General features: G+C 41.4%; 1 protein-coding gene across 4 annotated transcripts in view; it reads left to right on the forward strand.

Moving 5' to 3' along the window:
* The window catches only part of ltbp1 (latent transforming growth factor beta binding protein 1), a 129,408-nt gene that overhangs the window by 81,017 nt on the left and 21,390 nt on the right, over window positions 1-27,001 (forward strand). Inside the window, exons 9-17 of one of the 4 annotated variants that reach the window (XM_022765122.1) lie at window positions 4,092-4,151; window positions 6,235-6,357; window positions 12,057-12,224; window positions 17,280-17,453; window positions 20,931-20,953; window positions 21,395-21,497; window positions 24,736-24,822; window positions 25,670-25,798; window positions 26,288-26,413. In XM_022765122.1, coding sequence (XP_022620843.1) covers window positions 4,092-4,151; window positions 6,235-6,357; window positions 12,057-12,224; window positions 17,280-17,453; window positions 20,931-20,953; window positions 21,395-21,497; window positions 24,736-24,822; window positions 25,670-25,798; window positions 26,288-26,413 — 993 coding nt within the window. The remainder of the gene's footprint in view (window positions 1-4,091; window positions 4,152-6,234; window positions 6,358-12,056; window positions 12,225-17,279; window positions 17,454-20,930; window positions 20,954-21,394; window positions 21,498-24,735; window positions 24,823-25,669; window positions 25,799-26,287; window positions 26,414-27,001) is intronic. The other 3 variants (XM_022765123.1, XM_022765125.1, XM_022765124.1) reach the window with 3 other exon arrangements.

Raw genomic sequence — 27,001 nt, forward strand, 5'->3', positions numbered from 1 at the left:
GTCATAGTCAACAGAGTGTAGAGTCACAATGTATTGATGATCTCTCTGTGCTGTGGCATTCTGAAATGCAAAAAATATAATGACATACATATGATAGACAGTATTGTGTGACAGTGGAAAGGATTACGATTAGATCTTGAATCTTCACTCGGAACACTTCCACCACTGTCTGGCCAATTCTGCCCTCTATTATCACACTAAAAGGGATGCATGCATCCATCCCCCAGAACATATGCCTGTTGCATTGTTCAGGCACAGGTGAGAATGGTCTGCAATGTGGGCATGAACAAAGCAACAAGCATCCCCCAACCCATCCCAGAACATTCAGAAGCTGTTTCCAGTCTCCACATGCAACAAGCAGCTATTGGGCAAACTCACAAAGCTAAAAAAGAAAAAGCCCCGGATCAGTGAAAAGGTTGTTTTTTTAAAACTGATTAGATGCAGATGGAGTTTTAAATGCTGCTACAGATAGAGTTTCAAATACCAAAAACTATTCATTAATTTATTCAATTCTGGTCTGAACTAGAAAAAAATAAGAGAGAAAACACATATAGAACTTAGTTACAGTGAATCAATGCATATATTATATTTCTAATGGTATTTTTTTTACATATGTGAACAAGTGAGAAGTTCAATGTCTCCATGTAATGTGACAGGTGCACAGGCTGTTGTAACTAGCACAAAGACCCAGTGTTGTAAAATTGCAACATAGACACAACAAGCTCAAAATCAAATTTGATGAATGTTTTCCACAATAACTTAACATCTACACGTTCTGGACTTTGTAATAAACACAAATAAAAATATTTCGGCTAATTTACTTACTTGAATCTTGACAAATCCAGTCCAGTGAAACAAGGATTTGAGCTCGGAGAAAAATTTGCAGGTTGTGTGAGTTCATGGTCTGATGACTGGACCTATAAACACGTATTCCATCCAATAGCACTGTGAGGGAAAAAAAACATTCAGAGATCTTTTTTTTTAGGATGGTTAAATGTGACGTTGTAATATTGCAACAATTGGCCTTAAAGGGGTAAACAAACATTCACTAGCATCAGAAACATTATGACATCATAGTTGCTGCCTCCTGATTAAAGGACCTGTAATGGTGTTTTTTTTTAGACCTCAGCAATCTTCAGGTTTTACAGCTGCACTTCTCTTAATTGAAACTAAATCTGGTCCCCAATCTAAGTGTTTGAGGTTCCACGGAAAACCCTCTTAATAGGTGAGTTAAAATCAACCATAGACAAGGTCTCATTTAGCGCACTGAGATTCTGAGAGTTTAACTCAATGCAAGTTTATCTGTAACAAGGCATGTACACAAACAAACTCTGATGTGTCCTGGTAACAGTTCAGTCTAGCACAGTATAGGAGCCGCAATGGGCGCTTCAGATCAACCAGACTTCTTACATTAAAAGTCACCCATAGACAAAGTACTGCGCTTATATACTGACATGTGGGGGATGCAGCTGTGGGACTGTCGCTGGGCCATCTGGTCTCAGACCTTTAACAATTATATTTTTAATTTCTATTTTTGCTCAGACTCCTCCGCTCCCTTCCTGAGCCGAACCAGGTCACAATGACCCAGCCAAGGTGTTGTTACTAAACTGAGCGGCTTGGTGTCGTGGGATTATGTTTTTCAAAACTTCGCTCATCCTGGTGCATTTAAGGTATCTCAGGAGAGACACTTGCTTATTACATAATTTAGTTTCAAAAAATTCAAGCAACTTTAAGGTTGGTGGGTTCATTGTTTATCTATCACCGCAAGACCTCTCTGAAGTCTGGCTATTTGTTATATCTAAGCCACAGTCAAAGTCTGTCTTTGTGAAACTGGCCCCAGGTCTGGAACATGTCTTCAGTTCTGGTTCAGTTCTGTTCTTATTGCAGTGACAGCTTTTTAAATTGGCTCCAGCTCTGGAGCATCTGGAGGTTTCACTAATAAGGAGATACTTCATCTTTTTGCTCATCATGATCATCATCATCATCATCATCATCTTCAGGACAAGACTGTGAAGAAACTGAGTCTGTTCCATTGTTAGCTCTGACTCCACACATCCAGACCTGACTGACACTGACTCAAGTGACATCACTTGAGGATGTTTATCAGACCTTGCAGACTGAAAGGCTTCATACAACTTGATGAGCAGTAGAAACCCAACTCCTGGAAACAGACTCTAATGAGTGCTCCTTTAATTCCTGATGGGTTTTAAATAGAAGTCTGTCACTTCAGAGATGATGCTCATTTATTCATTCAAGTTGACATGTTTGGTCATGGAGTGATTATCAGTGATCAGTGATGGTGTCAGTCTCATAAACACCATGAGAAAGATGTTTCAGTGGGAGTCTGTTCTCTCTGTTCTCCACAGGACCAGCAGGAGTGTTTTCTTCTTTACAGTGCATCAGTTCACTAAAGTTTCACAACGTGCACAGCTCCATGGCACAGAGTTTCCCATGTGAACCTCTGTGCCATGGAGCCGCTGGGAGCTGGTAAATAAACTGCTTTTATCCTTTAGACAAACAAAGCCTTGTTTCCTGTTGAGCCAAATATCAATCAGCTTTCAGGTGCCTGGGTACCACCTCCCCACTGGTGCCTGGGTACCACATCCCTACTGGTGCTTTTGTCCCCCAGTCTCCAGCCTGCAGCTGAGACTTCCGCAGCCTCAGTCTGCGGTTCATTCCTGTGTCCACATTTTCATGTCTGTTTATTTTACATAACAGCAGGTTGAGACCTGCCCCTGACGCGACCCTGCAGATTTACACTCACACTAATTCATGCTGAAACATGGTCTTCTCTTTGCTCAGACATTATTTATAATAACAGAGGCTACTGGACAAGTGTTGACACATTTCACTGTGTAAAGATAACTAGTGAAAAATCTCTTTATTATGGAGGAGCAGGGATGTCACAGGAAAAGTAATAAAGCATTTCTTTTATTTGATATTTGATAGCTTTAAAAATAAGAATTTATGGACAATTAATCCATCAATAAATACTTCAGATTTAAAAATGGATTTACAAAAACAGCAGAAAACTCTCATCAAATAAACCATTTATAAATACATTTATTAATTCATGAATTAATAACAGAATTTGGAAAATATTTTATATATTCCTATATGTATATAAATATATACAGGAATACACACCTGGATTCTTAAATTTCCATTTCGTTTTTCCAGCTGCTTTTCCTTTTCCTTTACCTATTAGCTCATCCATTAGCTTAGTCATTTAGCTTCTCCTGTTAGCCTTTCTGTGACACTCTGGCCCTTCAGTGCTGTAAAACCAGCCTAAACAATCCCAGTTGGCCATGGGATGTAACAAGCTCTCTGATTGGTGAGAGCTGACCAGTCATATCATATCCATATGGGTTTACCATCTGAATAAGAATTAAAACGACATGCAATAAATAAGAACCCAGAAGTATAAAATACTGCTGAAACAAAGAAATTATGAATGATATAATACAAAGTTAAATAAATGAAATAATAATTGGACTCATACAGAATAAGTGATTTAAAGCTCTATATTTTCCTCTTTTCCTGTCTTTTATTTGAAGTGTTGATCCATAAGAAGATATATATGTGGTTTTAAGAACCAAAAACCATCTCAGTGTAGTTTTTCATCTCCTCTCTCAGGCTTCTCTCTGGAGCTCTAGTAACAACAGGTCGGTGAGACAATCAGAAGAGAGGAGGCTCTGAGAGTCTCTTCTGATTGGTTACATTTAAAAATATGATGGAGCACAGAGATGAATATTGTAGAGCCTCTAACATTGTCTGGGCAGAACAGACTGTAAATGTATCATGAAAACTGCACGGTGAACCACTGTTTCTCACTGAACTCAGAAGATGATTGTAAAATTTTGAACTGCTTCGTGGACAAAAATACCATCAGCTTCACCGATGTGAAGAGCAGTTGAGAAAATTCCCAGCAGGTGTTTAGAGGGAGCCCACTGACTGGATAACCCAGGATCAAAACTGACCCTTATGGTGCTGTAGTGTGTATATGTGTGTATATATATGTTATTGTTTGATCAGTGGTTGAATGTTTAAATTAAATGACTCACATGTCTCTCTCTTTCTTTTGTCTTCAGCCATCCCACTGATAGACTGTCCTCAGGGCTACAGGAGAGTCAACAGCTCTCACTGCCAAGGTAAGAGCTCTGCTATTAGCCACACTAGCATTTGGGCTGTTAGTCAATATCTTCACAAGTATCGGGTGGATTGCAGTGAAACCTGACACAGACACTCATGATCCCCAGATGATGAACCCCACTGACTCTGGTGATCCCTATTGGAAAGTATAAGTGACTATATGTGCGTGATGTCTGTGTAGAGACTGAGTGATGATTCTGAGATCGAGGGCTGCATTTTTTGACTGAAATAGCTGCAATTGGGTGCTAAGAGTTTTAAAGTAGGTTGTTTGGTAAAAAGAGTCACTGTAGATTGAGTGATACCTGTTCAGGTGAGGTGACGTCCTGTCTGACACATCCTGTCCTCTGGTGGACCAGGTTTCCTGTCCTGTGCTGTGATCTGACTAAAGCCTGTGTGGCAGTAAAAGTCTCTGGGTTTTGGTAACAGGAGAAGACAGAGAAACACACTAATAAAAGACCAACCAAGTCGGCTGTTAACAGCCTATTAAACCATACTGGCTGAAAAGTTTGTGCTCCCTTTCACCTATAAACTGGAAGCCACAGTGGGACAGAGACATGAGTCACAGTCTGTTACATCAGCCAAGTGTGTTCTCACTGGAGGAATCTGACTCGCTAAAACCTGACACATTTCACAGTCCAGTCGAAAAAACTGTGAGAAGCTGGAACCGAAAATACAGCGGCCCTGCAGCAGCTGACTGTGTGACTGTATGGATGATGGTCTGTCGGCTATTTCACCATCTTTACAGCTATTGGATGGATTGACATCATATTCATATTCCAGTGAATCTTTCTTTCCATCATGAGGACACTTCTGGCTTTAATTGAAATGTCTTGATAACTACAGGATGTGTTGTCATGGCGATGAATCTGAATGGCTTTGGTGACCTCCTGAGTTTTCCTCTAGTGCTATGAGGTTTTTGAGATATTTCGACTACAGTGACATCCAGTCCCCTCAGCTTCAGCTCTACTTTGATTTTGTGCTAATTAGCAAGCATTAGCATGCTGTCATTATTTTAGCATGCCGATGTCAGCGGTTTGCACCAAGCACTGCTGTGCCTCAAACGGTTGATGAGAGTGAACCAGAACATTAAGGTTGCAAACCAGAAGCCAGAACCAGAGGCTTAAAGAGGCTAAAAAACTGTGACCTGCAGAGGGGGGGTAATAAAATGAAAAAATAAAAAAAATAAAAAAATAATACTGATGTTTGATCTGATCATTAACTGAAGCTCCTGACCTGTATCTGCAGGATACATAGTAGTAGTAGCACAGTCTATAGTTGCTTTTCGAAAAAAAAGGTTCACAATTTTCCTCAAACAGATGGTCACTGTAGTTTTTTATTAAAAATTATATAAAGACACAACCGATAAAAAAATACACATAGATAATCACTCTGTAAGTCAATATAATCACTTTCTCTCTCAGATTAGATACATTAATATATTCATATTTACAGATCTTCATTTAACAGTCACACACTCACCTGGGGGATACAAGCCCGGTCTGACTTGGTCCTCCTGTAATGGACTTTATATAGTTGTATTGTTACCTTGGTAACCCAGCACCAAATGTGAAATATAAAATAACAAAATAAAAATATAAAATGACACAAATATGTAGCTACACTTTGCAACCGACAAATAAATATAAAATTACTAACAATTTAATTCTTAATTACAAGATTGTGCTATTAGATATAGCAGCTATTTAAAGCTCAAATGTTACATTGACAATAAGAAAATATCTTAAATATAGTCACTCATCCTGTGTCATGTCCATATATTTGTTTGAAATATGAATGGTCGACCTGAAACAACAAAAATGATCTGATGTAACCACCTGATATATGGTGTATTATTATCACGTTCACTTAACTGCCTCTCTATGTTCATTCAATTGTTGCAGATTTAGATGGTTGCCTGCTGAACTCACTCATTCCTTCTGATAGCAGCATGAAAGTATCATTATAATACACACTGACAGACATGCTCCATATTTCCTTCATTAAAGTCAGTGCAGTAGTTGAGACAGCAGTGTAAATGTCTGTGAACCATCTGGACTGATGTGTTTTCTCATATGTCCACAGATCTGGACGAGTGCCAGCTGCAGGGAGTTTGTCCCAATGGAAACTGTCTGAACACCGTGGGCAGCTACAGGTGCATGTGTAAACCTGGCTATGTCCCCGACCCCACACTCACCACGTGCATATGTAAGATCTAACATTTTAAATCAGTCTCTTTTTATCTCATGACTCCTACCCTGGTTCATTATTAATCAGAGTCAGACTGGGCAGAAACACAAGTTAATGCATTACATTTGCATGCCTGTCTGTGATGTGCAGATCTGCCCATAACAGAGACTTTGATGTTTCCCGTCACAAGATGACAGAGGATATGGGAAATATAAGTGTCATTACTTCTCCATGCAAGGGCTGCTAGGAATGCTGCTAAAACAACAGAGTGTGTGATGATATGTGTATGAATACAGTGCATGGATAAAAGCATGGTGTTGACTTTCCCACCTGAGCATGTGACGCAGGGCAGAGCCCAACATGAGGGAGAGGAGGAGGAGGAGAGAGGAAGATCAGTCATTCTCAAACAGGACTTATCAACTGTGTTGATCGCTGCTTCCTGTTGATGGCTATGAGTGTGTGTGTGTTTGTGTGTGTGTGTGTATGTGATAGGTGTGAAGGGGTTGGGGGGGGATGTCTATGTATCTCATGGCTGAAAGGCGGGTGTCCGTTCATCACCACCACTGATTATTCCAAGAGTTCAGCAGGAGATTTGAAAAACTGATGGTTGTAATCTTTTACTTCCAACAGCTGTGCAAGCACAAACAAACCATGGTTTACTTTATCTTTAATCCCTCATATTCTATCATTATAGTCATATATATATGTATAGTTATGTGGCCTAATGGAGCTACAGAGGATCACATCTCAGGTTAACACAGAACAAATGTGTGTGATGGACTTGTCTGTAGTCTAACTGTCTGGGTCTAGGTGGTAGTGGAAGGAGTCTGTAGGCCAGGGGTCTGCGAGGTCTGAGTCTGTTCACTCCAATGAGAGAAGTGAACCTGATCACAGATTATCATCCATTTGCTTCATAGTCATTCAAATAAATATTGGATACATTTTTTACAAGCCACAGATCTTCAGAACATTGTGACATTAAAATGTCATTTTTCAGACGGATCAGGAGAAAATGAACTTAATTCAAGACCTGTTTCTGTCTCAGCAACAAACTCTGAGATCTCACAACACAAATCTCTCTTCTCTCTGTCAGTTCTGGTTTCGCTGCTGCAGACGTTGCTTTCCAGCCACAGAAGTTTAGAGGGACCTTTATGTGCAACCATGAATTAAGAGTTAAATAAATGAAATAAAACTTGTATTTTTTTTTTAAATATTATATAGATAGATATTATTGTTATTATTATTGAACTATTTTTGGAAGGAAACAGAGAGTATCAGACTGATATCATCTTGTACTGGCTTGATCAGATGTAAGCCATCAGATAAAAAACAAGCAGCAAAATCAAGCGTAATTCAAACTGTATAAGTGTTGCATTGTTGTCATGTTTTGAGATGAGGAAGCAATCATGACCACGCCCACTTAAGAGACACAAAGTGTATACCATTTCTTACCACAGTGCTGCTTGTAATGCGTAAATTTTTGTTATAGAGTATCTTTGATAAAAGTATAATAAGCATCTTCAGGTGGGGGGAGATTCTCTATATGGACATTATAATAAAATGTGAGACTGAGTTTGATATTATAAGATAAAAAAAATCAGATAATAATCAGAAAATAATCTATCAAAAGCCAAGTATTGTTGCTGACAGGCCAGTTTTGGCCTGCAGGCCGCCAGTTGCCAACCACTGCTGTAGGTCAAATGAATGACAGGAGTTTGATTATCATAGTAGAGCTGTGATGATCAGTAGATTTATGCGATGAAGTAAATCCCCACAAATCTTTTGCCTCTTGAACTTTGACACTTGAATTTGTTTTACAATAGTAAAGCACCTCCAAAGTGCTGACCTCTGAGAGACTGAATTGAGGAAGCTGTCACAGCCTGTTAGCTGCACTGTCCATTCTTATTTATTTAATATAAACTGCTCCAAACAGAGTAGTCAACAGTACAGAGTTTTTTTTTAATAAACTGTGTGACAGTTAGCTTTTGCTATCTCATAAAGCTATTGTGGTTGGTCCCTATGTCACAAAGTACCCAGGACATGGATGAACTGCGCTATGCCACTTTCTGGTCTAACTGGACCTAAACGCCATTTTTCTATGGACCTGCTTTAATTAACTAATGCTGCACAATCTTGTCAACATGACCTCCCCCTTCTGACCCACATTATTGCCATCCTGCTGGTAGCACACCTGACTGATCCAGCCTGCGACTGTTTCCTCCCTCAGTACTCCCTCAGATGGCTGAACCCTAAGGTACCCTTGAAGATTGTTACTGAGCCTCTTTAGTTTCCCAACGTTCCTGCTCATACTTTCAGATATTTGAATTTAGCAAACTTGTTCATATGAGAAACTTTGCTGATAAACCATCAGGAGACTTATAGTGGAACACTCTTTGTGTCTCTACCTTTAAGTATAAAGGTTGTTCATCAGATAAGTCTTAAATTTTGCAGAGGAAGCAGCTCTTACTGAGGCCATGGTGTCCTGCAGAAAACCTTCATCTCCCTGGCTGCATGACTTCAATAGTTACAGCTCAGCATGAATATCCCCTCACTAAGCAAGGTGGTCCCTTTACCCAGCAAGTGTACTTGAACTGGATTAGATTTTCTGACATATAATCTTACTTGTTGAAGGTTTCCCTCCTGATGCCTACCATTGGAAGGTGTGGGGTGTGGGGTTTCAGACGCTGTTATGCACTCCAACAAGCTTTAAGTCTGAGGGATCTTTGAGAACTTGTCTGTGTTTTTCCTTCACCTAAATCATGATCTGACACTGACTCCTTCACAATGAAAAGCTTATAGTTCCCACAACATGATGCTGCAACCACCGTGCTGTTCTTTGACAAATGTGGTGCACAGCATTAAGACCAAAGAGCTTGATTTTTGTCTCATTAAACCACAGGAACATTTTCCTCTCGCAGTCCTTTAAGTGCACTTTGAATAAATTCCAGTGAGCTGTCATCTGGCTTTTTCTCTGTAGTGGCTCTATGTAGCTGCTCACTCCACAGACTGGCACAAAGCTGCAGAAACACTTTTCCTTCTGGACAGTGATTTTTTTGGTTACCTGACTGATCAGGTAAAAAGAGTCTTCTGGTTTCAGACTTTACTCAGGAATTTACTTTGCTCCTTGAAGATTTTTTATGCCTTTCCCCAGACTCTCCCTCGACACAACTCCTCTCTGGAGGTCTACGTCAAGTTTTACATCAATATGGAGACATTATATAGATATTATAGGAATGATGTGGACATATTCTAAATCACAGTGGATTCTACACATGTATGGAGGCACTGCAATGATGATCAAAGGAACCAGGAAGTATTGAGGGAACAGAACAACATTTTGGGAAATATGCTTTACTTGCTTCCTTTTCATTGTCTCTGCATAAAGTATGGACCAGCAAGAAATTAGCCTAGCTTAACATAAGGAATGGAAGAGGGTAAATAACTAGTCTGGCTCTGTCTAGAGGTCAGTACTCCTAACAACACCTCAAGGTCTGTATCCGACAACCTGCTCTACAGTCGGAGGTGCTGCACAGAAGCACTGGGTGGATGTTTACATTGTTATTCTAGAACATAACTTCCTCTAAAACCAGATTGGTCAGTCAGGTGGTTGGTCAGTTAACTGTTTGGTCAGTCAGCTGGTTGGTCAGTCAGGTGGTTGGTTAGGTGGTTGGTCCGTTAGCTGCATGGTCAGTGAACTGGTTGGTCAGTCAAGTGGTTTGTCAGTGAGGTTGCTGGTCAGTCAGGTGGGTGGTCAGTCAGGTGGTTGGTCAGTCAGGTGGTGGTTGGTCAGTCAGTCAGGTGGATGGTCGGTGAGGTGGGTGGTCAGTCAGGTGGGTGGTCAGTCAGGGGGTTGGTCAGTCAAGGGGTTGGTCAATGAGGTTGTTGGTCAGTCAGGTGGTTGGTCAGTCAGTCAGGTGGATGGTCAGTCAGGTGGGTGGATGGTCAGTGAGGTTGCTGGTCAGGCAGGTGGTTGGTCAGTCAGGTGGTGGTTGGTCAGTCAGTCAGGTGGTTGGTCAGTCAGTCAGGTGGATGGTCAGTCAGGTGGGTGGTTGGTCAGGGAGGTTGCTGGTCAGGCAGGTGGTTGGTCAGTCAGTCAGGTGGATGGTCAGTCAGGTGGGTGGTTGGTCAGGGAGGTTGCTGGTCAGGCAGGTGGTTGGTCAGTCAGTCAGGTGGATGGTCAGTCAGGTGGGTGGTTGGTCAGGGAGGTTGCTGGTCAGGCAGGTGGTTGGTCAGTCAGTCAGGTGGATGGTCAGTCAGGTGGGTGGTTGGTCAGGGAGGTTGCTGGTCAGGCAGGTGGTTGGTCAGTCAGTCAGGTGGATGGTCAGTCAGGTGGGTGGTTGGTCAGGGAGGTTGCTGGTCAGGCAGGTGGTTGGTCAGTCAGTCAGGTGGATGGTCAGTCAGGTGGGTGGTTGGTCAGGGAGGTTGCTGGTCAGGCAGGTGGTTGGTCAGTCAGTCAGGTGGATGGTCGGTGAGGAGGGTGGTCAGTCAGGTGGGTGGTCAGTCAGGGGGTTGATCAGTCAGGTGGTTGGTCAGTCAGGAGGGTGGTCAGTCAGTCAGGTGGTTGGTCAGTCACCACTTTAAATCCAGAATGAAATATATCAGCTGCCTCAGTTTTGTTCACTGCTAATTAGCACATTAGCATTAAACTAAGATGGTGAATATGGAACCTGAGCAATATCTTTGTGACCATGTTAGCTTGCTGATGTTAGCATTTATCTCAGCCAAGTACAACCTCAGAGTGCCATTACTCTGGCGGTAGACTCTTGTTATACTGTTGTCTGGGTGCATATAAACACAGAAAGTGGCAGTAAAAGTATTTCTGATCTTTGTACTTTGGACTAAGCTAATTGTTTGCTCCTGCCTTTAGGTTTTGTGTTAAGCTAGGATAACCAATACCTGACCCTGTGTTCCTAACAAACACAGTTGTCTCATCTCACTTCCGAAAAGAAAGAGAACAAGTGTATTTTCTAAAATGTTGAATATTCCTTTACAGTTCAAGTTAGGGTGTAACAGTCTCAGTTCAGTGATGTGTCTCCCCTGTAATGTTGAATAGTTCCTCAAGTCTTTTCTAATGTGTTATATTCACTATATTCTACTGTTCATGTATGACGACTGACTGTAGCACCATGGACACCTGCCACTGTGTGGTCAGTGTTTAGTACTGTAGTGTGAAGTGTCAGTGTGGATGTCCCCATTCAGTTGTTGTCTGTTGGCTTGCTAACCAAACTAGCTTTCTGTGCTGTCTGCTGAGCACATGCTGCTAATTCTCTGCACCTACACCACTCATGCTACATCTGATTATTTGTTGCAAAAATAGTAGTTAAATATGAATTAGTCATTGAAATGATTTACTCCATGTAACTCTGCTGCATGCCTGAATCTGAGCCAACGCTTGACTTCAGTAGTGCATGAACTGGCATGAACACAAGTTGTCTGTGCTCTGTTCTGCTGAATGTGTTTCTGCTTTCAGTTTTTACATATAGTCGTTTGTGCTGCCTGACGACTAAATATGTATTTTTCTTTATGCACCCTGGTGTTGTTTTAGAAGAAGGTTCAGGTGTGTACAGGTGACACAGTTGCTCTGGTGAAGGGGACCTCTTTATTTCTCCACTCTCTGTCCTCTCTTTCCCACATGTATGTGTCTCCTACACTGTGGTGCACCACTTCCTCCGCCTCCCCCCTCCTCCTCTCTGTGCACCTCCTGCGCTCCTCTTCAGCCAACACACCTGCCATCCAAGAAGAGAAGGGCGCTTGCTTCCGTTTGGTCAGCTCAGGGAGGCAGTGTTTGCACCCGGTTTCTGCCCACCTGAGCAAACAGCTCTGCTGCTGCAGTGTGGGCAAAGCCTGGGGCCCTCGTTGTGACAAATGCCCCTCTCCAGGAACAGGTAAGGCCCCCTGCCATGTCAGACATTTATCTGGTCTCAGTGAGAACTAAAGCCCCCAAATATTTTCTCTCTCACTTGTGTGAAGAAAGCTTCATACCAAACACTAAATCAGCAGGTTTCTACCTCAGTGATCTGAAAGAGTTGAGGTTCTGTGAACCAGTGTCCTGCAGGACTTATTTCCTCCTTCGACAGTAGAGACATCAAGCACCACTTATCTAGTTTGTTAAGTACTGTAAGAGTTTTTAGTCATGTGAGCAGCACGGCCACCAGCAGGTTTTTACTGATCTGCTGAAACATCTCAACATCTTCCTGATGAACAGCACTTAACTTGGTGCAGACACTTCTCAACAACGTATCATAATGACTGATGATCCATGATGAGGTTTACGTTTGTGCTTTTGATTGAAATATTTTGACAACTACTGGAAAGACAGACATTAAATTTTGTTCACACATTCACATCTCAAACAGTATTGGATGGGTTGTAATAACACTGCTCCTCTTTTTACTTTTCATCTTTTCATCTGACACAAAACTCAGCTCAAATTTTTAAATTGTCCAATATTTTATAACTGAACATGTGTAAAACTTCAGTTGTACTTTGTGAGCATCTGTGTATGAATGCCTATGGCTTGTCCCTGTCCTCATATATGACCCATAGGAGCATACCATTGTCAGGCACACTAGTCATCATGGTAATAATAATACAACCCATAGGTGTGTACCTGTGGCAGGCATGCTACACGTTTGTCATCATGGTAGCAATAATAAACACAGGTTATGTTTAGGGACAACACTACTTGGTCAGGTTCAGGAAAAGATGGCAGTGATAGTTTGTTTTAAAATAAGGCTTTTGTTTACATTAGAGAACCTTCATCGTCATGGTTACGACAATAAACGTTGTTAAGGTTGTGGAGCATCTGTGGTTAAAAGAAAGTTGAACTCCTTCTATACAGGAGAACAGCGTCCTAACATGCTAAACTATGATAGTAAACATTATAGCTGCTAAACATGTTTCAGTATGTTAGAGTGCTGGCGTTAGCATAAAACATGAACAACATGAAATTGTTGTTTTTATGAATGAATTTTGGTATATTTGGTATTCCATCACATGGAAAAATAATATTTTGTCATGGGATAATATTCTCATGAGTAACAATATACACATAATCTAGACATCTGAACAATTATCTGATCAGTGTTATTTTAAAATGAATGTGAATTTGAATTAAATAATGGAGAGACACAATATACAGATGGTTACCCTCAGACTGAAGAGGAGGGTTTCACTGTGGTGTAGAGCTTTTCTCATATTGATAAAGTCAGGTGGAAGTATCCATAAAATATTGTTTCAAACCTGCTAAATGTTTAGCATGAACTAAGACACTAACCTTAAGACATGAGGATGTAACTATAACCTTTGAAACATGGAAGAATAAACCTTTCTAACAAACAGAAACTGTCTGCAGCACTGTTCCCTGCAACAAGTTAGTTTCATCTCTCAAAACTGTCTGAATAAAAGATAATAAAAAATACTACTCCCTCTCTTTTATTCTGACACTGTGACTCTGACTATGGGTTTAGCAGCTTGGCTGAGTAATAGAATTTAGCATTTAGCTCTTTACACATTTACACAGTTACTTTACATGCTGTTTACACACTTAACTTTACTGCTTTCCTGTTTATCTTTATTTCCACACAGCTGTGTGATGTGTCAGTACAGTTCAGCCTGATAGTTGTCGTTAATTTGAGCCATTTGCAGTCAGGTGCCTCCCTAGGTCACCATACATTTCAATGGATTTTAAAAGGTTTGGCTATGTCTTCTTTTAAACCTTGTATTTAGTAACTAACGTGCCTTGTGGAGTTTCAGGTGGATTATACATGTTGGTTTAGCTGTGTTTTTATTCTTCTGTGTGGTGAACAGAACATACAGACATCAAGGTGAAACTGCTTAACTGACATGACCGACCGTAAGCATTGTCAGAGATCATCATACATTATATTCCATAACCATATTAATATAACCAGGGAGACATGTTGGGGTGTTTGAAGAGTTCATTGGTGATATAATAACTCAGCTGTACCCTGCACCTGTCTGTGAGGGAGGAGTGGACCATTGATAACCAGGCGTTTTCCTTTTAGCCTTTTCTCCAGGTCCCGTATAAACTCTTGTTTAAAAACTTAGCGCTGATCAGTCGGGGTCTCTTGGGCTCTGTGGTGGAGTCAGTCGTCTCCTTTCAGTTGGTTCTTTTCCTCCTGCACCTGTTTACGCTGCTATGTGAAGTTCTTGTTTCAGAGAGATTTTTACCTTTGTCTCTGTTTTCATTTTCACTGATTTCCTTTATTCTGGTAAAAATAAGATCATCTCTGGTCAGTCTAGTTTGGAGATCCAGCAACCCTTCCTTCAACCCCTTTTTTCCAGCGTTCAGGCTGCAGTGTTCTTATGTAGCTGTTGACAGTTTTATCTGTGGACCATTTCCTTCAGCTATGAAACTTCAGAGAGAGGTGTATCTTGAATGTCTGGTTTGTCTTTCTAGAGGCTAAAACGTATCTTCAAGTCCTCCAACCTAAAATCCCCGTCCTTAGATATGACCCATAGAACAGTACCTGCTGCAGGTGTACTGGACGTTCCCCGTCATGGTTATAGTTATAAACGTGGTTAAGATTGTGGAGCATCAAAGAAACAACACTGACTATAGGTTTCAAATGAGAGATGAACAGTATGTTTAAGTAGTCCTGTATTTTATCGATCTCTACGTCACCTGACTTCCTCCTTTTCTCTGCCATAATTACTACTAGAGGTCACCTAACAACAAAAGGTAACTATAGGTCGTAATGACATGCTTACACAGAGGAGGGACGGTGTTTCACAGTTGCACAGAACATATTGTGTCTTTGTGTGTTGATGAAAACAAGCCAAGCTTTCCATTATGAAAGAGCATGTAGTCTGGGAACAAGCATGAGCCTGAACTCTGTGCACCACTAACACAGTCTCTCCAGATACTTGAAGTAGAAATGATTGTTTCAGATACTCCAGGTTCTGTGTGTTGCCAGTTCCCAGAGATCTGCCAGCACTAAAGTAGGTCATTATGACTGTAAGCGCTGGAGTCACTGCTCAGTTCATTCAAGTTATTGATCAGAGATTCACAGCAGTGCCATTTGGTTCAGATATTGACCCTAACTTTCCTGTATAATCAGATCATTGTTTCACTGTTTGTCCAACAGACAGGACATTGTTTCTGATGCAAATACTTCTCTGTTAGTTTCATTCTTCCCCTTCAGAATGATCCACTGTGCCAAAAAGCATTAGAGCAGCACTGAGTCGTTGCTCTGAGTCAAACTGAAGCTCCCACCAACAAAGGCCTGAACCCAGCCTGAAACCTGAGTAACACATTTTATAGAGAGACTTAATCCACTTTTTTGAGTTGGTAAATTATATGTGGTCACATTATTACATTATCTATTCATCTCGCTCTGATTTTATACTTTGATTTATAATAGAAGTTATTATTTATTTCCAGAGAAAATCCAGTAATTCCATCCTTTGGACCCCAAAAACTCTGTGACAGGTTCTGGAGTATGACCTGCCCTAAGACACGCCACCCCCGAATTACAAGACAACATCACATTTATCCCAAACCAAATAAAACTTAGCAGTGTGGATAGAAAGACTGAGCGTGCAACTGAGAGTAACAGTTGTAGACATACTAGTTCTTGAAACATGAGACCTTACAGGCTGATATAGATGTTAAAACAGGTTACATGTGTAACTGTGATTCTGTAACCTCCAGGTGACAGTCAGATGTTATATCTGCATATTGAAATGTTTCAAAATGGCTGAGATGCATCAGTTAGACAGAGCAGAGACAGAGGAACACTGGAGCAATGATCTGACAGGGCTGTGATGGGGCTTGGCTTGGTTGATATCCAGAATTTAATATCTCGATACAGTCCAACCCAAATATTATGATATACAATATTATTATGATGCTGCCACTAAACAGCAGTTCAAAGTTTTATTTGTCACATGCCAAGGTACAATGAACAGTAAGCAAAGCTGAGATGAGGGTTGGACTCGGAAGCAGGGCAGACTGTGCAAATTAAAATGAAAACGCATATGGTGGGAAATATCATGATATTAGATTCCAGGCACAAGCCTGGGTTGGATTTGTGGAAGGGACATGTTCAACGTCTTTAATGAACACATCACAAACCAACACCTGCCACAAAGCAGAGGCTGTTCAATGCCACCAATACTTACTGTAAAGTTTTTATACAGGAAGAACATGTCTGTCTGTAAATAAATAAGCAGTGGGTTTTCTTGTTCTTTAGAAAAGAGTAGAAGAAGACATTTGAAACTAGAGCCTGACCATTTAAAACCGTGCGTTACATCACAAACAGAGAACCATCATCAGCATATGGGCTGATTTTATGTCAGGATCCCCAAGCTGTTCTCCACTGTACATCCCCATGATGATGAGCCACACTCGTCTTCAACCCTGAACCATCTAAGTCATTTCAGGTTCATCAGCAGCAGTGTGGGAGGGGGGGGTTTGCTTCGCTTGTCAAGACACTGTTTTCTGCCTTTCCCACAAAGTGGACTTTTGAAAACTTTAAGGAGACTGTTATAGAACTAATTAAGTGATGTGAGTTCATCTCTCCATGGGAATTGATTTTTTTTATTGTATTTATTCATTGCATTCTCGATTTATATATGATTTGTTATGGTTTTTTTTTTCAAAAATCATTATCTTAATGATGCCTTTATCTCATCACAGGAGTTGTGTTAAAAATGAGTTGTATATACAGGTGTAAGAGTGGACAGGTGGAGAAGACGCAGCACTGTGATTTTGTTTATTGGTTGAAAGAGATGTACAGAGGTAAAGCACTCAGGTTAATTCTGGAATGTGTGCACATATTCCACCAAAGGTTCTGTTTGAGTACCTATTATGTGCAAGTCAAAATGTGTAACAAAAAATGTATAATATCAAAAAGTACGTTGTCTTTGCTTTAAATTTTCACTGATAAGCACTTGTGTTTTTCACTATCATTTAGCTAAGTTCAAAGAGATCTGTCCTGGTGGAATGGGCTACACTGTTCTACCAAATCCACCTGTCAATAAGCCAGTCACCGTTTATCAGGAGCCCTCCCACCTGCCCCCTCCCCAGCCCCTGCCAACACCTGAGCGACCAGTGGAGGCCTTTGGGAAACCAGAGGAGATCATACCAGGTGAGCCTCTACTTGTAACATTACCAGTACATATTCCACCTGATTAGCTTGACTTCATGTGTTTAACATGGTGAAAACTGTTGCTTAGCACCAGGTAGATGTTTAGACTATAGTTTAATAAGTTCACATGACCTATAACTTTGGTACAGTTTAATAAACTTGTCCCTGTCAGGGCTGTGATGGATACAAGGTCAGTCCAACAGCCTGAGGAACCTCTTCCAGCTTGTCCTGGGTATCCCTGGGAACTCCAGTGTCTCTTTCAGGCCCAGAAAATTTACGTCTACTGGGTCATCTCAGTGCAGAGGATTGAATCACAGCAGCGGATACTCCTCTGTCTTTTTTCTTCATGACTCCACATAGCAGACATATTCTCATCAGGGCTTGGTCTTTTGGTCTTCAAACCAAACCCTACTTTAGATCTTCTTCACAGTGTTTGAAAGGTTAAAGTTAAATATCCTGGGGCGTCGAGTAGCTCAGTTGGATGAGCATCCGCCCCATGTGTAGAGGCTACAGTCCCGCATCGGACAGCCCTTAGCTGCAGGTCATTCCCCCTCTCTCTGCCTGTCTCTCTCTACTTCATTATCAATAAAGACACAAAAAGCCTGAAAAAAAAAAAAAGTTAAATATCCTGTGAGGCCAGCTCATGATAAATCCTCCTCATTAAGCTGCCAGCAGGAGGATTGTTAAGGTTTGACTAGTTTACAGTGAACTGCAGTAATCCAGTATTGAGGAAAGTGGTGCAAAGCAGTCTGTCAGTATCAGCTGAGCCACAGATACAGCTGACCTTAGAGTTAAAAAAAAATACTACATATGAGTTGCTCCTGCTACTCAGTGAAGACAAGCATTAGTTTCATTGTTGATAACCTTATTGTAATTAATCAGTTAGTAGTCTATAAAATAACAGAACTAGCTTTGTTTTCAAATAACTTTCTCTGTCCGACCATCAGAACCTACAGATAAAGTGTTTGTCCTCCAGTGATGTATTGATTGATTCATTGATTAATTAGTCAACTATGTCAGGGTTCGAAGGTAACTAGACACAAACGTAGACAACACAAAGAGGTGGGTGCACAGAGGGAGCTTTAGTAACCATGAAAAGTCCAAAAACCAAGAAAGGTGATGAAGGCAGAAAAATCTAAATCAAGGTAATCCAGACCAAGATAATCTAAATCAAAGTAATGCTAAACAGGAAATAAAGAAAAGTGCAAACATAAAGTCCTTACAGGGGCAGACCATGACAAACTACCTGTAGTGGCCCTGCAGCAGTGGGTGGAGTCAGGCTGGTGTTCCTGTTTGTCCAGCCTCATGTGATCATGAGATTAACATGTGATTCATGTTCATCACTGTGAGGCTGCATTAACTTCAACCTGCTTCAGAAAGGAGCAGAAAGCTACAGTGTAATTCTGCTGATCACAGAATTTAGCATTAGATATTAAGACATCATCATCTCTCCTCAGCTGTGTCATCTGCCAAACTGTGAAGTGACTGAACTGTCGAAGAAATCTGTTTTTGAACAATTGCATTGAGCCAGTGCAGGAGGAGACGTGTTTGATGTTTTCTGTGTGGTCTTTATTTATCACAGCGTCAGTATCCCAGTTAAAAATGAACACCAGTCTCACTTCTGTAAATCACAGCTCTGAAGGCAACAGTAGAGATCCTGATGTTTGGTCCTCCATCATGTGATCAAGACCCAGATCTTAAAGAAACATCCGTCTTGTGAGATTTGTTTGTAGAGGACAAGGATTAAAGTGCTTTGGCTCACTTCACATTCCCTTCAAACAGCCCAGCCCACAGCCCTTCAAAAGAGGGGGGGAGGGGGGGGGGACCTGGTTATGGGAGGGAGAGGAGCTTCACCCTCTCCTCTTATTATTCAGTACATGCTTGGCAGACATCAAGGGAAGGAGAACTCTTGCAGCATCTTAGCCAAAGCCAGACAGAGTGAGTCCAAATGACTGCTGAGCTTCTCTGGAGCAGAGGAGAGCAGAGTTTTCCAGGCCTGAAAAACACAATCTGACAGAAATCCACCACCCAGACCCTGCGTAGATTAGTGTCTGGATAAAGGCAGAATGTAATGTGGCGCCTGGCGGCCGCACAGACTGGCACTGAGGCCCAGCAGAGAGCTGTTCAGGGTGGGAGGAAGAGGAGGATTTTTCTTTTTTTTTTTTTATAAATCCTCGGTGTTGATATATTTCAGACTTAATGTTTATGACCTTTTCACAACATGGAAACATGGGCCTGTGAGCGATTACAGGGCATTTAGCAAGAGGTATTAATGCAATAAAGGTGTTTCACATGGCTGAGATTAATTACATATGAGCATGTCTTTGTGTTTAATCCACTGATCATGGAGGGCGTGGCTTCTTTGTGATTACAGAATCATTATTTTATGATTTTGCAAGATGTCTCCTGAGCTGTTGTGACTCAGATATGTTAGTGAGCCAGCGACTGTACTGGCTGACATGTTCATTACGAGGAGCACAGGCAGTGAAGTTTATTATTACTGTTCTGCTTCCTCCAGCACTCACCAGAGCACCGAGTCTGTGGTTGAAATAAATGCACTGTTTCCACAGTTTAACTAATGTTTGCTGCAAACTGCTGCGTCCAGATGTTTCAGGAAGAGACCCTTCATAAAATGAATCTATATATTCATGAGACATTTTTACAAAAGAACCAGTGGAGCTGGGCTGAGAACCGGAGACAAACAAAACATGTTTGTTCTGGTTCAGTATTATTGAAGCGAATTGAAGGACATTGAAAATAGACAATAGAAAGACAGTAGATGATAAAATATGTAAATGAAAATAAAAACAGAAACCAGTAAAAATGGTAAAATATGAGAGACAAGAATGAGAGTTAAATAAATAGGTTTTCAGCTGTTGATTGAATTGTTTCTTAAAACATTAAAGGTCCATATAGTATAAAGGTAGATGTCCATGTGTTGTTTGATTATAGATCAGGTCTAGGTTCTATATTAATACTGTGAAAGTATCAAAGTGTTCAGTCCACAGAGAAATGCACACAGCCTGTATTAAAAACTGAGTCTTAAAACCAGCCGCCAGGACTTCTGGAACTTTGTGATGTCACAACAAAGCAGTCACAAGCCCCGCCCACCTGGACCCACCATCCAACCTTGCAGGATTTGGTTTCTCTGAGTATTTACCTGAAATCTGCTGTATTTACATTGAATCACTCAGTTACCCAATCAGAAGAGGGGCTCAAAGCCTCCTCTGATTGGCTCACTGACCTGTTGTTACTAGAACTCCAGGGAGAAGCCAGAGAAAGGAGATGTAAAACTACGCTGAGGTGGTTTTGGTTCTTAAAACCAAAAATATAACTTCTAATGCATCAACACTTCGGGTAAAACACAGGAGAAGAGGAAAATCTGGGACGTACTTGTCATGACCAGTACATTCAAGCTCTGATGTCCAGTGTCATGTCACAAACCTCCACTTTTGTTTCTGTGTTTCCTTTGGTCAGTAGCAACAGCTGCACCAGATCAGGTAGGTTGGTGCTTAAAAGAGCTAAACTGCAGCAGCATGCTCACACTGAGGGGCTGCACAATCACCTTTGCATGAAGTCAGCAACATTGCTGCATGACTGCGGCTGGTCAGCGCAGATCAGTGAGTCACTGTGTACACCTTTAATGTGTGTATCTACACGTAAGTACCAAAAACAGACCTAGACCGAAAACCTGGACTGTGGTCCAAACTGGACCAGGACAGGCGGTCTTTGCTTCCTGGCTTGCTCGCTGAGCTGTTCGCTCTTGCTCTGTTATTAAACTTCAGTCAGTTGCCATGCAAGCTAAATGCTAATCTGCTTCCCAGCACAACATCTGTGTTGCATGTCAGATGCAGTTTGCAAAGCTTCAATGATCACTGTTGGACTGAAACATACGGTGCTGTGTTGACCCTTTGCTGTTGCTGTGTGTCTTGTCATTGAAGGAGCTGCTAGTTCCTGTGTTTAATAATAGGCCAGTAGTTGAACCTATCCTGCCCCAGCTGTCTCCGGGGGTGTCCACTGTCAAGATGGAGGCAGCCTACCCAGGTGTCTGTTTCTCTACCCTTTATACTCTGTGCTACAGTGGCCAGTGTAGGACATCTCAGAGTGTCAGTATCTGCTGTAAATGGGTTCAGTTATATATGGTGGCCCTGCAACATACTGCAACGTAAGAAAACACTTACAAATAGACAAAAGACCAACACATTCAGAAAACATCTTGAAAACAGTTTGACAACACGTGCTGCAAATACTCAAAAGTGATGAACCTGGCTAAGACGCACTTGCATGGATATATTATAAAACATCATGTGCACTTGTGCAATGTTTTTAACTTCAAAAGTCACAAATCGTTGAACAAGTGCGTCCCAGCCAGGTTCATCACTTAGTGTCTCCCCTGGAAACACTTCTGTTGTGTTGTCAGTATTTGCAGCTCATGAGTTGTCAAATTGATGTTTTCTGTAGTTCTTTGTGTTTTGTCTGTTTGAATGTGTTTTCTTAAGATGCAGTGTGCTGAGCTCTCAGGGCCACAGCAGTTACAGTTTGTCAGGTAGAGGTGTACTGTAATGCTAATGTTAGAATGCTGAAATAATTGAAGCAAATGTGTTGGTAAAACAAACATGCTAATGTTAAGCTGAGGGACAGCTCAGACTGCAGAGTCTGATGACCTCAGTAGTAGTAGAAGAAGAAGTTATTAATATATTCATCCACTGATTTCTTTACTTTTTGTACCACGTTCTTCTTCCAGTGTTTTATCATTTTAAGCCACAAATAAATCTTAAGTCTTAACCTCAAACAGGCCATAGGACAAGCAAGAACATCCTCACAATGATGGCTTTGAACAAAACATACGACCATAGAGAGACACATGCACAAACATAAGTACACTATCAGTGTAAAATTCAAGTTGTACTGCAGAAAACTTGAGGTAGTGCAAAGGTAATAGCATGATAATGTGCATGAGTGTAAGTTCAGTGTAAATTTCACAGATACAGTTAAATGTATAGAACTTTATTTCAAGAATAAGGCCATAATTCAAGAGAAAAAAGTCATAAGATAATGAGAAAAAAGTTGTAACTTGTGGTTGTGTGTTATTTTAGAGAGGAAATATCAGAAGCTTTAAAATAAGGAATGTGGAGCGTCCTGTGCAGTTCAACTTTAGGTTTCACTAATAAGGACATACTTCATCTTTTGGCTCATCATCATCATCGTCATCATCATCATCATCATCATCATCAGGACATTGAAGAGATTGTGAGGAAACTGAGTCTGTTCTATTTTTAGACAGACAAACAGCAGCTGACAGTGACTGTCCTTTATCCTGTTTGATTGGTTGTAATAGTCACAAAAATGATTTTTCTCTTGAAGTTTTACATTTTTAATTCTTATAATATTATGACTTTTATGACTATTATGACTCTTGAAATTTCAGACTCAATGTGGCCCTAATACTCCATCATAGTGATCTAGAACATCTGGAGCTCAGTTTTGGAAGAAGAACCATTTATTTATGGTGGAGTTGAGTCAGAGGAGAAAAGCTGGGGGTATATTGCCTGTTAGTGTTCCTTGGGTCCTTTGCAGCCGCCTCACCTCACTGGTATCACTGAGATGGGGACCAATGATGTTCTGGGTGGTTTCAGTCACGCTGCAGAGCCATGTTGCTCTTCTGTAACAGTTTACAAGAACTGCCGCTGTTGACATCAGCTGTATCCAGGATGGATGTGGTTGATGTCCTGTGAGGCTGATTCCCCAGGAACCTCAAACTGTTCACCTGCTCCAGCTCGGGATTCTTACTCTCCTCTCGTTTATAATCCAGCTGATGACGGTGGTGTCACCCACAAACTTCACAGCAGAGTTATCTCCATGTCAGATGTTCAAGGGGAACAAGTCGGGCCGGGTACACAGCCCTGAGCTGCTCTGTTGTTCAGCAGGTGTGACCACCAATCTGAACTGGTGAGGAAGTGTCATGTCCAGCTGCAGGGTGTGGTTCTTCTCTATGCAGAGCTTAGCAGTAGATATGGCACATATGAATTGATTGATTGCAAGCTAACTTTGGTTTTCTGGTAGGAGGGGCCTCCAGTATAAAACCAGGGTAGAGACAGTCCTGCAGCTGGGACCCTTGAAGGCAGCAGCTGTAGGAGCTCTATAGACAGGGGCCTAGTGTTGGTCATTTTTTGTGTTACCTAATGATAATTTGTAAAAAGTTTTGTACTTAGTTTTTTTTTTTTTGCACTACTGAACTTTGCAGCTGACTGGTAACCACAATAAAAAGCACCAGGTGAAGGTTTTGAAGTCCAAGCCTCCTTCCACCACTGGGCCAAATCTTACTTTTGATCTTTGCATAGTTGCTTTCCATGCTGCAAGTCAGCTGTCTGTTTGCCCAACACTTCAAGGTCCTCTGAGAATGGTGTGGATTGGTTTGCTGACCTTTGACCTTTCAGCTGGCACAGTCAGTTAGAAAAAGATCAGAAACTGGCATCATCAGTCAGCCAGAAAAAAACAAGCTGTGGTTTAATACACTTATTTAGAGACAATCGCTTTGTATGTGGGTGAAGAGTTAAACATGATTGGTGTTGTTTTCTGTCATTACCGGCACACAATAAATCTTGAGATAGGTTGGACCAGGAAGGATCCAATGTGGCCCGGGATGCATTTCTCAGCCTCATTTGAAGTAGACTTTGAAACGGGACAGTCTAGTTGCACCGCTGTAACGCAATTGGTCTTCAAATGCAGCGTCTGAATTGGGACACAGCTATAGACAGCTGCATTTCTTTGTGTTTTTAGAATAGCATCTATCTCCACATACTGGCTGTTGAGCTCTAGGTTCTCCTCTCTGTAATGAATGTACACCACCTCCTCTGGATGAACATGAATGCAGAGGAGGGTAAGAGCAGACCTGTTGATCAGTCACTGCAGAAATTGGCGCCTGGTTTTGGAGAGTAGCGTAACCTGCAGTGCAGATAGAGACTACACCTGTCCTAATGTCAAAAAGGATTGATTGTATTAACAGCACCTCTGTTAGAGCAGAGTGGTCGCCAGTTTAATGACCTCTGTACTTTAATGTGTGAGTGAGAGAGTTTCTGCACAAACATGAGATTGAGAGAAAGTGAATAATCATATCTTATATAATAAGACGCTGAGCTGTTTCTGTTTCAATAATACGGTGTGGTCTGCTAAAGATGTAGTGATGAAGAGGTAATCTATAATCAATGTTGTGTTTGATCAAATGAATGATAAATTGTGTATTGACACTGAATGTCTGTTACTGTGTGTTTTGCTCCGGTAGAGGTTGTTGAGAGGAGCTCTCCACCTGCACCAGTGGAGATCCTCCCATCGAACGCTGGCCAGGACATCGCCCCCACCCAGGCAACCGGTAAAAGTCTTTATTTTCTTTTTTGTTAATGTTGTTTTGTCCTCTTCCTGTCTGTCTGGATGAAGTAACAGCAGCTTTTTGTAAATCTAAGTATGTGCAAAGGTTCTTTGTCACTCTAGCTTCTAACTAGTGATTTATTTAAGGAAGTTCTACCATTAAAACTGAAGAACTATCACACCTTGTAAAGACCTTGCGATCATGCTAAGCTAGCTGACGTCATCTACTAAGTTTAGTTAGTATTTTGTATTATTAGCATTCTTGTAATTTGAGGTATGTCAGTGTTTTTGTAAACTTTAATTTAGTCTTTAATAAACATAAACAGCATTTGTCAGATGTGTTGACTCATGGGCACAGGAAACATTGCAGATGTGGGTGGGACAATCTGATGTCCCACCCATAATGTAATTTCCTGTGTCCTGATGCCTATACTAGCTAACTCACTGGGCTATACTAGTGTGAGAAAAATGATGGGTCCATTTTGTGATTTTATCCAGAGGAAGTGGTTTGTACAACAGTTCACACACTTTGGTAGCAGGGACAAGAGTAAATGGTGTAAATGTACAGATCTAAAACAGCTGCAATGCTCCGCTCTCTCTCCAGACTCCAAACATGTTTACGCTTTATGTGATTACCTTCTCCCTCCCTGCAGTCAGCTGTTTGAGGCCACTTTCTGGTTCATGCGGTGAACTAGTGGTATTTCACATCAAGCAGTTCACTTGTGGTACATTAATAGTGTGCTGTGTGTCCTTGTGGCTCTGTATAATATTTAGTGAGACCAGGTTTTAGTTTTTAAACTGCTGCTGCATTTATCCTCTCTCTCTCTCTCTCTCTCTCTCTCTCTCTCCAGATATTGATGAGTGTCAGATCATCCCTTATATCTGTGGCCAGCAGGGCATCTGCTACAACACAGCTTACGGCTTTATCTGCCAATGTCAAAAGGGATACTCCATGTCTGATGACCATGCCACCTGTGTAGGTGAGGAGTCCAGTGGTCAAAGTCTTTCATTGAGGTCAAAGGTCATCTTCTGCATGTCTATGTCAGCAGGTTAGCCTCACTTTGTGTCAGGAACCAGACCTTACTGTCTACACTGATGAAGACATACACTCATGATGGAGCTGTGTATCTTTATGCTGGGAGAAACTGGGGAGAAACTGGATGGCAGTCAAACTGGGTTTGACCGAGACTGAGTGTAGTGAGTGGAAACCTGTCTGTGTGACATTGGAATGAATAGGGTGCCATGTTGGAACGTGGTCTCCAGATCTTTTCACACATCCAACATAATTAAACTACTAACAACATTAAAACAAAGGCCTTCATTTACCTCTGTCTCCGCCTTTTATGTTCATGTATGTTCCTTATTACACACACCTGGGGACATGACCAGCCACAGTCACATGCTGAGTCACAGCATTGTTGAGTTGCGAACTCATGTTGACCTGTGTCGTGCTCTCGTTGTTTGTCCAGATGTAGATGAGTGTGTGAAGACTCCATCTTTGTGCTCTGGTGGTGAGTGCCAGAACACAGAGGGCAGCTTCCTGTGTGTGTGTCCCAGAGGATTCCTCGTCGACGAGGAGGGGACCAGCTGTGTTGGTAATTATTAAACACACACACACTTTCTTATATATACACACACACACACACCTGACTATGACACACTTGTTGTTCAATGCTTTGAGACTTTTGAAGTTAACAACAGCCTGGTGCGTCACTTTTTAGTGTCCCCTGGAAACACTCCTGTGGTGTTGTGAGTATCTGCAGCTCATGTGTTGTCAAACTGATGAAGATGTTTTCTGAAGTTGTTTGTGTTTAATCTGTTGAGCTCTCAGGGACGCTGTAGTGGAGATACCGAACCTTTTCCGGGCTGTTTGTGGATGTATGGACATAAACATGTAGAGGCACACACACAACAGAAAGCATTAGGACACTGTTTCCTCTGGTCACTCGGTCAAACATTTGGACAAAAAGTTTCTGCACACTAAGTGCTCACTAATAGAGTCATAAGTCTGAGGAATGTTGGACGACACCAGCGACCACACTGTTACCAGCATGTGCACCACCCTCCACCCTGCTTCACTCCCTTATTGGGATATAAATATGAGGCACTCTGTCATTACGTGGTTTCCTGCTTTTCCCACCCACCAAAATGATACTGAATTAGGGCTGTGAGGGCAAACAGGC

The sequence above is a fragment of the Seriola dumerili genome, unplaced genomic scaffold (assembly GCF_002260705.1).
Source record: "Seriola dumerili isolate Sdu_G_001 unplaced genomic scaffold, Sdu_1.0 BDQW01000665.1, whole genome shotgun sequence".
Taxonomy (NCBI): Eukaryota; Metazoa; Chordata; class Actinopteri; order Carangiformes; family Carangidae; genus Seriola; species Seriola dumerili.